Source organism: Ranitomeya imitator, chromosome 1 (assembly GCF_032444005.1).
Source record: "Ranitomeya imitator isolate aRanImi1 chromosome 1, aRanImi1.pri, whole genome shotgun sequence".
NCBI classification, from domain to species: Eukaryota; Metazoa; Chordata; class Amphibia; order Anura; family Dendrobatidae; genus Ranitomeya; species Ranitomeya imitator.
Window position 1 is genome coordinate 1,219,009,525 of NC_091282.1, and position 17,632 is coordinate 1,219,027,156.

The following is a 17,632-nucleotide window of genomic DNA, read 5'->3' on the forward strand; positions in this document are numbered from 1 at the left end:
GTTACCAAATCTTTCTATGTCCCCCCACAGCTCCCCCATTCTATCTATGTCCTCCCACAGCTCCCCCATTCTTTCTATGTCCACCCACAGCTCCCCCATTCTTTCTATGTCCCCCCACAGCTCCCCCATTCTTTCTATGTCCCCCCACAGCTCCCCCATTCTTTCTATATCCTCCTACAGCTCTCCCATTCTTTCTATGTCCCCCCACAGCTCCCCCATTCTTTCTATATCCTCCCACAGCTCCCCCATTCTTTCTATGTCCTCCCACAGCTCCCCCATTCTTTCTATGTCCCCCCCACAGCTCCCCCATTCTTTCTCTATCCTCCTACAGCTCCCCCATTCTTTCTATGTCCTCCCACAGCTCCCCCATTCTTTCTATGTCCCCCCACAGCTCCCCCATTCCTTCTATGTCCCCACACAGCTCCCTCATTCTTTCTATGTCCTCTTACAGCTCCCCCATTCTTTCTATGTCCCCCCACAGCTCCCATATTCTTTCTATATCCTCCCACAGCTCCAACATTCTTTCTATATCCTCCTACAGCTCCCCCATTCGTTCTATGTCCCCCCACAGCTCCCCCATTCTTTCTATATCCGCCTACAGCTCCTCCATTCTTTCTATATCCTCCTACAGCTCCCCCATTATTTCTATGTCCCCCCACAGCTCCCCCATTCTTTCTGTCCCTCCACAGATCCCCCAGTCTTTCTATGTCCTCCCACAGCTCCCCCATTCTATCTATATCCTCCCACAGCTCCCCCATTCTATCTATATCCTCCCACAGCTCCCCCATTCTTTCTATGTCTCCCCACAGCTCCCCCATTCTTTCTATGTCCCCCACAGCTCCCCCATTCTTTCTATATCCCCCCATAGATCCCCCATTCTTTCTATATCCTCCTACAGCTCCCCCATTCTTTCTATGTCCCCCCACAGTTCCCCCATTCTTTCTATGTCTCCCCACAGCTCCCCCATTCTTTCTATGTCCCCCACAGATCCCCCATTCTTTCTATATCCCCCCATAGATCCCCCATTCTTTCTATATCCTCCTACAGCTCCCCCATTCTTTCTATATCCCCCCACAGCTCCCCCATTCTTTCTGTCCCTCCACAGCTTCCCCATTCTTTCTATATCCTCCCACAGCTCCCCCATTCTTTCTATGTCCTCCTACAGCTCCCCCATTCTTTCTATGTTCCCCCACAGCTCCCCCATTCTTTCTATGTCCCCCCACAGCTCACCCATTCTTTCTATATCCTCCCACAGCTCTCCCATTCTTTCTATATCCTCCCACAGCTCCCCCATTCTATATCCTCCCACAGCTCCCCCATTCTTTCTGTCCCGTCACAGCTCCCCCATTCTTTCTATATCCTCCCACAGCTCCCCCAATCTTTCTATGTCCTCCTACAGCTCCCCCATTTTTTCTATATCCTCCCACAGCTCCCCCATACTTTCTATGTCCTCCCACAGCTCCCCCATTCTATATCCTCCCACAGATCCCCCATTCTTTCTATGTCCCCCACAGCTCCCCCATTCTTTCTATGCCCCCACAGATCCCCCATTCTTTCTATGTCCTCCCACAGCTCCCCCATTCTTTCTATATCCTCCCACAGATCCTCCATTCTTTCTATGTCCCCCCACAGCTCTCCCATTCTTTCTATGTCCTCCCACAGCTCCCCCATTCTTTCTATATCCTCCCACAGCTCTCCCATTCTTTCTATGTCCCCCACAGATCCCCCATTCTTTCTATATCCTCCCACAGCTCCCCCATTCTTTCTATGTCCCCCCACAGCTCCCCCATTCTTTCTATGTCCCCCCACAGATCCCCCATTCTTTCTATGTTCTCCCACAGCTCCCCCATTCTTTCTATGCCCCCCACAGATCCCCCATTCTTTCTATGCCCTCCCAAAGCTCTCCCATTCTTTCTATATCCTCCCACAGCTCCCCCATTCTTTCTATGTCCCCCCACAGCTCTCCCATTCTTTCTATGTCCCCCCACAGATCCCCCATTCTTTCTATGTCCTCCCACAGATCCCCCATTCTTTCTATGCCCTCCCAAAGCTCTCCCATTCTTTCTATATCCTCCCACAGCTCCCCCATTCTTTCTATGTCCCCCCACAGCTCTCCCATTCTTTCTATGTCCCCCCACAGATCCCCCATTCTTTCTATGTCCTCCCACAGATCCCCCATTCTTTCTATGTCCTCCCACAGCTCCCCCTTTCTATGTCCCCCCACATCTCCCCCATTCTTTCTATGTCCCCCCACAGATCCCCCATTCTTTCTATATCCTCCCACAGCTCCCCCATTATTTCTATATCCTCCCACAGCTCCCCCATTCTTTCTATGTCCCCCCACAGATCCCCCATTCTTTCTATGTCCCCCCACAGCTCCCCCTTTCTATATCCCCCACAGCTCCCCCATTCTTTCTCCCTCATGTCCTACCACTATTTTCTGCCTCTTCTCTCACTTCCAGTTTTGTGAGAGGGGACACAGAGACAAGGTTTAAAAAGGTGTCCCCTTTTTTTAAAACCATTATAATATAATGAACTAATTCTTAATAAACTATTATTATTATTTATTATTATAAACTTTTCATTTTTACATACTTTTCATAACTATGGTTAGAACTAAGATTAGGGTTTGGACTAGGTTTAGCGCTAAGGTTAAATCTGTGAAGAGGGTTAGGGCTGAGATTAGGATTATTAAATGGATGAGGATTAAAGCTACGATTTGGAGGAGGATAAATTCTATGTTGAGGACTAAGATTAGGACTAGAATGAGGGTTCATACTAGGGTCATGGTCACAGTGAGGGATAGGGGAAGGGTTGAGGCCACCTCTGTGCACATTACACCAATGTCTACATGATATTGGCAGGATTTGCTGGCAGTCTTATGTGTATGGGGCTTGAGAATGATGACTTTTCAGTAACCTTTGGAAAGGAACAAATTAAGAAAGATTCTCCATTTTGTGCTTTTGACTCCATTTTCTTGTTGCTTAAAGAAAAATTCTGTTGTTTAATTAGGTAAAAGGTTACAGCTGCCATGAAGTAATTTTATCTTGTTTTTCACAAGTCTATTATTCATCTAGGCTATGGTTCATAATTGGTATAAAGACCTTGAGTGTTCTGACTCGAGCCAGGGAGGGGACTCGGGGGTGTATCGCTACATAAGACTGAGGCACCTGTTAGTATGTCTTTTTTTTTATGCCAAAAAGACACAACCATATCTGTAGTTTCCGTTTTGTCTGTATCCTCATGGGTTAAGTTTTTTAGGTTAAGAACTGTGAGCGTGTTGTTATGCTGATTGGTTGAAGTATAATTTCTATGACTATGAAGAGTGATACACAATAAACGGGGGCCCAGAGATCTGCTCAATCCCCCATACAGAGGCAAACGTCTCCGTCTGGTCATTTTCAGTTGCCGGCAACGCCCTGTAGATTAATTTGGAAATCACTGAGTCAACCGTGAAGGATCAATTTAGATCCTCCTTCAACACCTTAAAAATAATTTTGCCAGATGAGCGTTTTTCCTTGTTTGTCAGGTGATTGGTGGCCAGTTTAGAGGTTGATAATAAGTTAACAGGCGTTCCTAGGAATTCTTTTTCCAGATTACCAGTAACATTTGTTCTTATGAAGTGCCAAATACTTGTCAAGTCCTGAGAGCCTGCATCCCACTTTATGCCATTATGTAGATGCATTGTTAGCGCCTTCTGGTCGTGGTCAGTATCCGGCCCTCCCCACCTTTCTCTCCCAAGAGCCATATCTTGTTTTTTTTCTGTCCACATAGACTTTTGAGGACTTGGTTTTTGCGGGACTAGTTGTTCTTGTGAATGACATTGTGTGATAAAACTGACCTCGCGATATGAGTCTCCTCAACAGATACTGGCCATATCAAACTTGTCCAATTATTTTATTATTTTAGTGGTGAAAAAAAAATCAGAACTTTGAAAATACATTTGTTTTGATTGTGTGGCCATGTTCCGAAACCCGTAATGTTTTCATTTTTTGGCAATGGACCTGTGCGTGGGTTTATTTTTTGGCGGGGTGAAACAATGTTTTTATTGATAGCATTTTGGGACAGATTTGAAATTTTGTCACTTATTACAGCAATTTTTTTGTAGTGCAGAATTTATTTCTGTTTACAGTGTTTACCGATTAGGTTCATTATTTTTTATAGATCAAACTTTTCTGGACCTGGCGATACCGCGTGTATTTTTCATTTTTTTATTATCTTCATTTTTAAAAGGAGCAGTAGGGAGGTTATATGAACTTCTATGTTTGTTTGTTTTTTCATATTTTTTTAAAACTTTTTAATAAAAATTTCACTGTGTTTTTTAGTCCCCTTAGGGGACTTGAACTTGCGATATTATACAGTTAGGTCCATATATATTTGGACAGAGACAACATTTTTCTAATTTTGGTTAGAGACATTACCACAATAAATTTTAATCAAAACAATTCTGATGCAGTTGAAGTTCAGACTTTCAGCTTTCATTTGAGGGTATCCACATTAAAATTGGATGAAGGGTTTAGGAGTTTCAGCTCCTTAACATGTGCCACCCTGTTTTTAAAGGGACCAAAAGTAATTGGACAATTGACTCCAAGGCTATTTCATGGACAGGTGTGGGCAATCCCTTCGTGATGTCATTCTCAATTAAGCAGATAAAAGGCCTGGAGTTGATTTGAGGTGCGGTGCTGCATTTGGAAGGTTTTGCTGTGAATTAAACATGTGGTCAAAGGAGCTCTCCATGCAGGTGAAACAAGCCTTCCTTAAGCTGCGAAAACAGAAAAAACCCATCCGAGAAATTGCTGCAATATTAGGAGTGGCAAAATCTACAGTTTGGTCCATCCTGAGAAAGAAAGAAAGCACTGGTGAACTCATCAATGCAAAAAGACCTGGGCGCCCACGGAAGACAACAGTGGTGGATGATAGCAGAATAATCTCCATGGTGAAGAGAAACCCCTTCACAACAGCCGACCAAGTGAACAACCCTCTCCAGGAGGTCGGCGTATCAATATCCAAATCTACCATAAAGAGAAGACTGCATGAAAGTAACTACAGAGGGTTCACTGCACGGTGCAGCCACTCATAAGCATCAAGAATAAAAAGGCTAAAAACATCTAAAAAAGCCGCACAGTTCTGGAAGAACATTCTGTGGACAGATGAAACCAAGATCAACCTCTACCAGAATGATGGAAAGAGAAAAGTATGGTGAAGGCGTGGTACAGCTCATGATCCAAAGCATACCACATCATCTGTAAAACACGGCGGAGGCAGTGGGATGGCGCGGGCATGCATGGCTGCCAGTGGCACTGGGTCACTAGTGTTTATTGATGATGTGACACAGGACAGAAGCAGCTGAATGAATTCTGAGGTCTTCAGAGCCGCCATACTGTGTGCTCAGATCCAGCCAAATGCAGCCAAACTGATTTGTCGTCGTTTCATACTACAGATGGACAATGACCCAAAACATAAAGCCAAAGCAACCCAGGAGTTTATTAAAGCAAAGAAGTGGAATATTCTTGAATGGCCAAGTCAGTCACCTGATCTCAACCCAATTGAGCAGCATTTCACTTGGTAAAGACTAAACTTCAGACAGAAAGGCCCAGAAACAAACAGCAACTGAAAACCACCGCAGTGAAGGCCTGGCAGAGCATCAAAAAGGAGGAAACACAGCGTCTGGTGATGTCCATGAGTTCAAGACTTCAGGCAGTCATTGCTAAAAAAGGGTTTTCAACCAAGTACTAAAAATGAACATTTTATTTAAAATGATTGAATCTGTCCAATTACTTTTGGTCCCTTTAAAAAAAGGGTGGCACATGTTAAGGAGCTGAAACTCCTAAACCCTTCATCCAATTTTAATGTGGATACCCTCAAATGAAAGCTGAAAGTCTGAACTTCAACTGCATCTGAATTGTTTTGTTTAAAATTCTTTGTGGTAATGTCTATAACCAAAATTACAAAAATGTTGTCTCTGTCCAAATATATATGGACCTAACTGTATATATATATATATATATATATATATATATATATATATATATATATATATATATAATATGTACTATATGTAGCCATACCACAGTTTAATATATTAAGAGGATAAAAACTTTTGAGGGTAAAGCTTCTTAAGGCTTAATATCCATATACACCACACCGATACACTGTCCTGTTGCAGATTCTGGTTTCTTTGGTCATGTACCTATTACAATTTCACATTTTGTTATTTTTAGGAAAAGGTTGAATTAAAAAAATTATACTGGTAAATATAAATAAAAGTAGACATTTATCTGCATGTCTGTTTTTGCACACCTATTGTCCAATTTGGCAATTGTTCCTGCTGCCACATTTTGCTTTCTGAGTTGATTACAGCGATTTACAAAACGACTGGAAAAAAAGTGGCAGTGGACAAAGTAATGTAAAAAAACAACAAAAAATCATGAAAAGGCTAAGGCAGGATTCTTGCCAAACTCAGGTCATTACTGTCTGTCAGTGCAGTGTTATTCAATGAGCTGTTGGTTACTACTAGGTTACCATACATTTCCATGGTGAGGTTGTTTTGATATTAAAAGATATTGAAAGGGGTTGGACATATTCCAAGGAGACCTTAGAGCGCCTGCTTAACTTACTCATGCTTCTATGTTCATGTACTAAGTTTATTATCTGCTCTGTATTTTGTACTGAGTATAGTTCAGGTGCTGTATTTATGTAGAATGTACTGAGGTTGGTTCTGATGCTGTATATGTTGCATTACTTCTTATACTTTATCTATTTACTGTGCTTGGTTCTGGAAATGTATTCCCTATACTCTGTGATTGAAAGTGAATCACTTTGGCTATGAATTTTGAGAAAGTTACAAAAGTCAACAAATTTAAATACTTCACTAAACCAGTTAAAATGACAGCCCCATGTGTTAGATAAGATAACACAGACTACTATACCATTTTTGTTTGTAAATCTATTCATTTTTTTGAGTGGGAAATGAGAATTAAATATAAAGATAAATTGAAATAAAAATATAGAAGGGTAGGCCTAATAATGTGACCACACAGGTCATTCCAGAATAGTGTATGTGGCACAGTGTATCACCCGGCGGTCTGTCCAGCCTGGACTTGCTGTATCTGTACGCCAATATTCCTTGATGCTTCATGTTTTCTGTGACTATAGAGTAATTCTTTACCATTTATATACAGTATGTAATTCCATCAGCATTTGTTGAGGGAGTTGGAATAAAAAAATATGAGAATTAACAAAGTATTACTGGACGAGGTTTAATATATAAACATCTCAAACAACACCGATAATTCCAAGTAAGTGAATAACACGCACAAAGTAATGTAAAAAAAATCACCCATCACATCATGTAAGAATATGAGAACCACAAAAAGCGGGAAGAGCAGCAGCGCAGTCTGCCTCTAGTCGGATTACAAGTGTCCTATTGGGCTCATATCTGACCCGAAAACCCCTCTTTTCTCACCGCGGAGCCAGCACTACTCCGCTTCTGCCAATGTTAGTGCTACAAGCAGCCACAGCCACTTCCTTTCTAGCCGTTCTGAGTCCTGAGAAATAAAAACATATCACTTAATATTTGATCTCTTTATTTTCTAGATGTTCTGCTACTGACCATCGATAAGTATAGCACCATTCGAATTGCTCTGGCACCAAAAAGACATCTAGGAAGCTATTATGATAGAGCGAAGCTTGTGGGAGACCTGAGCAAAGCCAGCCATGTGCTCTGCAGTCCAGGCGGAGAACTGTTCTGTGTCAGTGGAGATGACCTCTACAGAGGGCCAATGCCTTCTAAGGAAGGTGTTGATTGGTTTTCTGTGGCCAAAAGAGTTGGAAAAAGTGAATGGTACAAGATTAAACGTATGTTCTTTCATCCGAATGGAGAATTGTACTGCACAACCCATGGTGGAGAGCTCCACAGAGGTCCACAGCCGGACAATGAAAATGTGCCCTGGCTCTATGAGCAGTCCAGGGAGATCGGGACCAAGGGCTGGGATCAATGTGAAGCCTTGCTCTTTCATCCAGGTGGGGACCTGTACGCAGTGACCAAGGCAGACAGTATTATAAAAGCAAAGCCACCATCAACAAAACAAGAGTTCTCGGAGTGGAATAAGACAACCATAATGGCTGGAGGATCCGGTTGGCTAAAGCTGAGCTATTTTATGGCCTTTTGTCCTGAAGGAAAACTGATGTGTGTACAAAAAGATAATGGAAACATGTACAGCGGGTTCATATCAGAAGATGGTTCATATATAGACAATGCCGACTATTTAGGATACGATTATATCATTTTTCCTTTCCTCTCATTGGCAAAAGACAAGACAATCAGCAGCATTATTACCTTTCAATTCCTACCTGAACGCGGAAAACGATCTTCAGAGAGTGCAGAAGTGATAGAGGAGAGAATCTACAATAATCGGAAGAGCAGCACCGCTCTGAACCATACCTTCGCGTGAGTATGCCAATGTGTCTGCCAGAGGTGACAACACCAGTGTTCATGGATCGTGGTCATTCAGAAATGTAACCAGGCAATCCAGGGCAACGTCACGTGAGGGACCTCTATTACTCCATGGACTGGTCTTACATCGAGATAGGCATGGATGGACTTCAACTGGATGTAACACCAGAGATCTGATTTTCCTAAATTCTAGCCACATCAACAAGAATAAAGCTCCTCCAAATGACGCTGCTTCTTTTACTCTGTGCCCCTCACTCTAGACATATGACCCCTCTGTAATAATGGTGCAAACTTTCCCTTCAACTACATGGGCATCTACCAGAGAACTTCTGTACTGGCTGACATGATCCAGGCTGGGGTTTACTTTCTGCCTTCCCTTCTCCGGTCTAGTCATGGCGGGGTTAACCTCTCCTGCCTCTCTTTGATTTTTGGGTGGCTATTTATTGGTGCTGATGCTGGCAGCCTTTGTCAGCGATAGTTCTGGTCGTCGGCTTGAATTGAAGGAGCATAGAGAAATGAGGGTAAAGTGAACGATGCCTTAACGCTGTCTGCAGTGGGAAATTGAGAATTGATTTGCCGCATTTTATTTTCCGCAGCATGTCAATTCTTTTTGCGGATCTGCAGCGTTTCTGCACCCATTGACTTATATTGAGTCAGGCCAATCCGCAGGAAAACCGCAGGTTTAAAAAAAGATCTGCGGATTTGCTGCGGATGTGCCTGCGAGAAACGCTGCAGATCGGGAGGGGGGAGAGTGTGTGGGTGGAGTGTGGGTGGAGACTGTGTATGTGGGCGGAGACTGTGTGGAGAAGATGTGCGTGTCTGTGTGTGGGTGTTTATGTGTATCTGTGTGTGTCTGCGGGGGTCTGCGGGGCTGTGTGTGTCTGTGTGTGTGTGCGGGTCTGTATGTAAGCAAGCATCTTCCGATGGGACTACTAGTCCCATCCGGCTATGCCTGCTACAGTGACAGCTAGCCAATGATGGGACAGGAGTAGTCCCATCATCCGGCTACTGTGTTCAAGTGTAAAAAAAAACCAAAAACACACACACATATACAGTACATACATATAGATATACAGTACATACAACATACAGTATATACTCACCAATCGCCTAATCCCCAAAGCCCTCAATCACCTGTAAAAAACAAAAAAAACAAAAAACCACCATATACTCCCTGATCCGATGTGTTGTGAATTCCGCTCTTGGGCTCCCTCCGGTGGTTGTAAGTGGCACTTTTGTGAGTTCTGCTCTTGGGCTCCCTCTTGTTGTTTCCAGTGGTATGGCTGCTCCTTGGAGTTAGCTGTCTTCAGCTGCTTCCACTGATCGTCTTTTCTGCTCGGCTATTTATGCCTGCCTCTGTCCTTCAGCCAGGGCCACTTGTAAATGGTTCCTGGTTGGATTCACATCTCTTTGGATTTCCCTGTTATCCTGACCAGTTCAGCAAAGCTAAGTTTTTGCTTGCTCTTTTCTGTCCATAGATTGTGGACTTATCCATTCTTTGCTTTCTATGTTTGTCCAGCTTATCAGTGTGAATTAATTCTGTCTTGCTGGAAGCTCTGGGAGGGGAGGCAGATTTGCCCTCCACACCTTTAGTCAGGTGTGGAGATTTTTTGTAAACTCTGCGTGGATTTTTGTAGTGTTTTATACTGACCGCACAGTATTCCATCCTGTCCTATCTATTTAGCTATACTGGCCTCCTGTGCTCATCCTGGTTTCATTCTGTGTTTGTCTTTTCCCTCTCCACTCACAGTCATTATTTGTGGGGGGCTAATCTATCCTTTGGGGATTTTCTCTAAGGCAAGATAGCGTTCCTACTTCTTTCTTTAGGGGTAGTTAGCTCTCAGGCTGTGACGAGGTGCCTAGGGAGAGTTAGGAGCATTCCACGGCTACTTCTAGTGTTGTGTTGAGCTTAGGGACTGCGGTCAGTACTTTTCCCACTTCCTTCAGAGCTCGTTCCATGTTGCTCCTAGACCACTGTATCATAACACCGATGTAATCCATTTAATAACGAGTGTACCATGATGATCTCGCTTGGAGAGCTGTCACATTGGCAGATGCGACCGCTCTCCAGGGGCTCCAGTAATACAATGACGGAAGGTATCCTTCCACACTGTATCCCTCCACCGCTGTGAGTGCAGAGTTCATACTGTTTCTTGCAGCACTGCTGCGTGGGAAAGTTCTCATGCAGCAGTGCCGTAAAGTGAGAGGCCATTGAACCCTCAATGATAACACTGCAGGAGCCATTGTCTCCTGTCAGTGTGTCACTGGAGGCCCTGTAGAGCTGTCACAAGTCCTGATGTGACAGCTATACAGGGAATATCGTTGTGGGACACTTGTTATTAACCCCTTTCTGTCATTGGACGTACTATTCCGTCTATGTGGGGTGGGCCTAAATTCCCAAGGATGGAATAGTACGTCCAGGGCGATCAGCCGCGCTCACAGGGGGAGCGCGGCCGATTGCGGCCGGGTGTCAGCTGCATATCGCAGCTGACATCCGGCGCTATGTGCCAGGAGCGGTCACGGACAACCCCCGGCACAATAACCCCCGGCACATCGCGATCAAACATGATCGCGGTGTGCCGGCGGTAAGGGGAAGCATCGCGCAGGGAGGGGGCTTCCTGCGGGCTTCCCTGAGACCCCCGCAGCAACGCGATGTGATCGCGTTCCTGCAAGGGTCTCCTTACCTCCCTCCCTGTAGCAGGCCCGAATCCAAGATGGCCACGGCATCCGGGTCCTGCGGGGAGGGAGGTGGCTTACCAAGTGCCTGCTCAGAGCCTGCAGCGCTGTAAGTCAGATCGCTGATCTGACAGAGTGCTGTGCAAACTGTCAGATCAGCGATCTGTGATGTTCCCCCCTGGGACAAAGTAAAAAAGTAAAAAAAAAATTTCCACAAGTGTAAATAAAAAAAAAAAAAAATCCTAAATAAAGAAAAAGAAAATATTATTCCCATAAATACATTTCTTTATCTAAATAAAAAAACAAACAATAAAAGTACACATATTTAGTATTGCTGCGTACGTAGCGACCCAACCTATAAAACTGTCCCACTAGTTAACCCCTTCAGTAAACACCATAAGAAAAAAAAAAAACGAGGCAAAAAACGCTTTATTATCATACTGCCAAACAAAAAGTGGAATAACACGCGATCAAAAAGACACATATAAATAATCATGGTACCGCTGAAAGCGTGATCTTGTCCCGCAAAAAATGAGCCACCATACAGCATCATCAGCAAAAAAATTAAAAAGTTATAGTCCTCAGAATAAAGCGATGCAAAAATAATTATTTTTTCTATAAAATAGTTTTTATCGTATAAAAGCGCCAAAACATAAAAAAATGACATAGATGAGGTATCGCTGTAATCGTACTGACCCGAAGAATAAAACTGCTTTATCCATTTTACCAAACGCGGAACGTTATAAACGCCTCCCCCAAAAGAAATTCATGAATAGCTGGTTTTTGGTCATTCTGCCTCACAAAAATCGGAATAAAAAGCGATCAAAAAATGTCACATGCCCGATAATGTTACCAATAAAAACGTCAACTCGTCCCGCAAAAAACAAGACTTCACATGACTCTGGACTCAAATATGGAAAAATTATAGCTCTCAAAATGTGGTAACGCAAAAAATATTTTTTGCAATAAAAAGCGTCTTTCAGTGTGTGACGGCTGCCAATCATAAAAATCCGCTAAATAACCCGCTATAAAAGTAAATCAAACCCCCCTTCATCCCCCCCTTAGTTAGGGAAAAATCAAAAAATTAAAAAAGGTATTTATTTCCATTTTCCCATTAGGGTTAGGGCTAGGGTTAGGGCTAGGGTTAGGGTTAGGGTTAGGGTTAGGGCTAGGGTTAGGGTTAGGGTTAGGGCTAGGGTTAGGGCTAGGGTTAGGGCTAGGGTTAGGGTTGGGGCTACAGTTAGAGTTGGGGCTAAAGTTAGGGGTAGGGTTTGGATTACATTTACGGTTGGGAATAGGGTTGGGATTAGGGTTAGGGGTGTGTCAGGGTTAGGGGTGTGGTTAGGGTTACTGTTGGGATTAGGGTTAGGGGTGTGTTTGGATTAGGGTTTCAGTTATAATTGGGGGGTTTCCACTGTTTAGGCACATCAGGGGCTCTCCAAACACGACATGGCGTCCGATCTCAATTCCAGCCAGTTCTGCGTTGAAAAAGTAAAACAGTGCTCCTTCCCTTCCAAGCCCTCCTGTGTGCCCAAACAGGGGTTTACCCCAACATATGGGGTATCAGCATACTCAGGACAAATTGGACAACAAGTTTTGAGGTCCAATTTCTCCTGTTACCCTTGGGAAAATACAAAACTAGGGGCTAAAAAATATTTTTTGTTGGGAAAAAAAAGATTTTTTATTTTCACGGCTCTGCGTTATAAACTGTAGTGAAACACTTGGGGGTTCAAAGTTCTCACAACACATCTAGATAAATTCCTTGTGGGGTCTAGTTTCCAATATGGGGTCACTTGTGGGGGGTTTCTACTGTTTAGGTACATTAGGAGCTCTATAAACGCAATGTGACACCTGCAGACCATTCCATCTAAGTCTGCATTCCAAATGGCGCTCCTTCCCTTCCGAGCCCTCCCATGTGCCCAAACAGTGGTTCCCCCCCACATATGGGGTATCAGCGCACTCAGGACAAATTGGACAACAACTTTTGGGGTCCAATTTCTCCTGTTACCCTCGGAAAAATACAAAACTGGGGGCTAAAAAATAATTTTTGTGGGAAAAGATTTTTGTTTTATTTTTACAGCTCTGCATTATAAACTTCTGTGAAGCCCTTGGTGGGTTAAAGTGCTCACCACACATCTAGATAAGTTCCTTAGGGGGTCTACTTTCCAAAATGGTGTCACTTGTGGGGGGTTTCAATGTTTAGGCACATCAGTGGCTCTCCAAACGCAACATGGCGTCCCATCTCAATTCCTGTCAATTTTGCATTGAAAAGTCAAATGGCGCTCCTTCCCTTCTGAGCTCTCCCATGCGCCCAAACAGTGGTTTACCCCCACATATGGGGTATCAGCGTACTCAGGACAAATTGTACAACAACTTTTGGGGTCTAATTTCTTCTCCTACCCTTGGGAAAATAAAAAATTGGGGGCGAAAATATAATTTTTGTGAAAAAAAAATGATTTTTTATTTTTACGGTTCTGCATTATAAACTTCTGTAAAGCACTTGGTGGGTCAAAGTGCTCACCACACACCTCTTGATAAGTTCCTTAGGGGGTCTACTTTCCAAAATGGTGTCACTTGTGGGGGGGTTTCAATGTTTAGGCACATCCAAAGGCAACATGGCGTCCCATCTCAAATCCTGTCAATTTTGCATTGAAAAGTCAAATGGCGCTCCTTCGCTTCCGAGCTCTGTCATGCACCCAAACAGTGGTTTACCCCCACATATGTGGTATCGTCGTACTCAGGACAAATTGTAAAACAAAGTTTGGGGTCCATTTTCTCCTGTTACCCTTGGTAAAATAAAACAAATTGGAGCTGAAGTAAATTTTTTGTGAAAAAAAGTTAAATGTTAATTTTTATTTAAACATTCCAAAAATTCCTGTGAAACACCTAAAGGGTTAATAAACTTCTTGAATGTGGTTTTGAGCACCTTGAGGGGTGCAGTTTTTAGAATGGTGTCACACTTGGGTATTTTCTATCATATAGACCCCTCAAAATGACTTCAAATGAGATGTGGTCCCTAAAATAAAATGGTGTTGGAAAAATGAGAAATTGCTGGTCAACTTTTAACCCTTATAACTCCCTAACATAGTAACATAGTAACATAGTAACATAGTTAGTAAGGCCGAAAAAAGACATTTGTCCATCCAGTTCAGCCTATATTCCATCATAATAAATCCCCAGATCTACGTCCTTCTACAGAACCTAATAATTGTATGATACAATATTGTTCTGCTCCAGGAAGACATCCAGGCCTCTCTTGAACCCCTCGACTGAGTTCGCCATCACCACCTCCTCAGGCAAGCAATTCCAGATTCTCACTGCCCTAACAGTAAAGAATCCTCTTCTATGTTGGTGGAAAAACCTTCTCTCCTCCAGACGCAAAGAATGCCCCCTTGTGCCCGTCACCTTCCTTGGTATAAACAGATCCTCAGCGAGATATTTGTATTGTCCCCTTATATACTTATACATGGTTATTAGATCGCCCCTCAGTCGTCTTTTTTCTAGACTAAATAATCCTAATTTCGCTAATCTATCTGGGTATTGTAGTTCTCCCATCCCCTTTATTAATTTTGTTGCCCTCCTTTGTACTCTCTCTAGTTCCATTATATCCTTCCTGAGCACCGGTGCCCAAAACTGGACACAGTACTCCATGTGCGGTCTAACTAGGGATTTGTACAGAGGCAGTATAATGCTCTCATCATGTGTATCCAGACCTCTTTTAATGCACCCCATGATCTTGTTTGCCTTGGCAGCTGCTGCCTGGCACTGGCTGCTCCAGGTAAGTTTATCATTAACTAGGATCCCCAAGTCCTTCTCCCTGTCAGATTTACCCAGTGGTTTCCCATTCAGTGTGTAATGGTGATATTGATTCCTTCTTCCCATGTGTATAACCTTACATTTATCATTGTTAAACCTCATCTGCCACCTTTCAGCCCAAGTTTCCAACTTATCCAGATCCATCTGTAGCAGAATACTATCTTCTCTTGTATTAACTGCTTTACATAGTTTTGCATCATCTGCAAATATCGATATTTTACTGTGTAAACCCTCTACCAGATCATTAATGAATATGTTGAAGAGAACAGGTCCCAATACTGACCCCTGCGGTACCCCACTGGTCACAGCGACCTAGTTAGAGACTATACCATTTATAACCACCCTCTGCTTTCTATCACTTAGCCAGTTACTAACCCATTTACACACATTTTCCCCCAGACCAAGCATTCTCATTTTGTGTACCAACCTCTTGTGCGGCACGGTATCAAACGCTTTGGAAAAATCGAGATATACCACGTCCAATGACTCACCGTGGTCCAGCCTATAGCTTACCTCTTCATAAAAACTGATTAGATTGGTTTGACAGGAGCGATTTCTCATAAACCCATGCTGATATGGAGTTAAACAGTTATTCTCATTGAGATAATCCAGAATAACATCCCTCAGAAACCCTTCAAATATTTTACCAACAATAGAGGTTAGACTTACTGGCCTATAATTTCCAGGTTCACTTTTAGAGCCCTTTTTGAATATTGGCACCACATTTGCTATGCGCCAGTCCTGCGGAACAGACCCTGTCGCTATAGAGTCACTAAAAATAAGAAATAATGGTTTATCTATTACATTACTTAGTTCTCTTAGTACTCGTGGGTGTATGCCATCCGGACCCGGAGATTTATCTATTTTAATCTTATTTAGCCGGTTTCGCACCTCTTCTTTCTTTTCATTGTTTCTTGGGATTTCACCTAGCATTTCATTTTCCACCGTGAATACCGTGGAGAAGAAGGTGTTTAATATGTTAGCTTTTGGTTCCAAAATTGTGCTGATGTAAAGTAGACATGTGGGAAATGTTACTTCTTAAGTATTTTGTGTGACATATCTCTGTGATTTAATTGCATAAAAATTCAAAGTTGGAAAATTGCGAAATTTTCAAAATTTTTGCCAAATTTCCATTTTTTCACAAATAAACGCAGGTAATATCAAATAAATTTTACCACAATCATGAAGTACAATATGTCACGAGAAAACAATGTCAGAATCACTGGGATCCGTTGAAGCGTTCCAGAGTTATAACCTCATAAAAGGACAGTGGTCAGAATTGTAAAAATTTGCCCGGTCCATAAAGTGCAAACCACCCTTGGGGGTAAAGGGGTTAAATGGACTGCGTCGGGCCAGGGAGTATTTGTGTTGGTTTATTAGTTTTTCTTTTTTTTGCAGAAGATAGAGGGCATTGCATGGATTGGCAGAACAATAAAGATGGCCAAACTGTGTTGTGTTTTATTTCATTGAAATACTTTTTTCTTGCTGTCTCTATATTTAACCCTTTCACAAGTATAGGATTAGTAATGGATAGGTATCTTATTGACGCCTCTCCATTACTAAGCCAGCTTGATGTCACCTTACAATTCAAAGTTGGCATCAACCCCCAACTATTACCTCATATGCCACCACTACAGGGCAGTGGGAAGTGAGAGGCTAAGTTTCGGAATTGGTGCATCTTACAGATGCACCATTTCTGGGGCGGCTGTGTGCTGGTGTTTGTAGCTGGGGGCAATATCCATGGTCCCTTCCTAGGCTATGATTATCAGCCCACAGCTGTCTGCATAGTCTTTTCTGGCTATTATAGGGGGATCCCACGTTGTTTTATTTTGGGGGTCCCCCTGTTTTAATAGCCAGTAAAGGCTAAATATACAGCTGCAAACTGATATTCATAGCCTGGGGAGATCCATGGGTATTAACCCCTTCCCAGGCTATAAACATCGGCCCCCAGTCGCTGGCTTTCCCTTTATGGCGCAGAAAATTGCGCGGGAGCACATGCCATTTTTTCTTTCATTTTTCCTTAAATTAAACAGATATTGCTTTTAAGGCCGGGGTCTGTTATGAAAGGTAATTTAGTACCACAATGTACATAGAGGTCAGTACACATACAGTGACCTGGCAATAACCCAAAAAACAAGAACGAGCTCTGAGACGTGGGAACTCTGTTGACCGCAATCCCTAATACTATCCAACCACACTAGAGGCAGCCGTGGATTGCGCCTAACGCTGCCTATGCAACTCGGCACGGCCTGAGAAACTAGCTAGCCTGAAGATAGAAAAAAAAGCCTACCTTGCCTCAGAGAAATGCCCCAAAGGAAAAGGCAGCCCCCACATATAATGACTGTGAGTTAAGATGAAAAGACAAACGTAGAGATGAAATAGACTTAGCAAAGTGAGGCCCAACTTTCTGAACAGAGCGAGGACAGGAAAGGTAACTTTGCGGTCAACACAAAACCCTACAAAAACCACGCAAAGGGGGCAAAAAGACCCTCCGTACCGAACTAACGGCACGGAGGTACACCCTCTGCGTCCCAGAGCTTCCAGCAAGCAGAAAAAACAAATTGACAAGCTGGACAGAAAAAAAACAGCAAACAAATAGCAAAGAGGAACTAGCTATGCAGAGCAGCAGGCCACAGGAATGATCCAGGAGGAAACAGGTCCAATACTAGAACATTGACTGGAAGC

The 17,632-nt window shown here is 43.1% G+C and overlaps 1 protein-coding gene across 1 annotated transcript in view; it reads left to right on the forward strand.

Moving 5' to 3' along the window:
- Positions 1-17,632, forward strand: part of LOC138657336 (uncharacterized) — an 80,461-nt gene that overhangs the window by 38,200 nt on the left and 24,629 nt on the right. Inside the window, exon 3 of the mRNA XM_069745073.1 lies at positions 7,597-8,449. Coding sequence (XP_069601174.1) covers positions 7,597-8,449 — 853 coding nt within the window. The remainder of the gene's footprint in view (positions 1-7,596; positions 8,450-17,632) is intronic.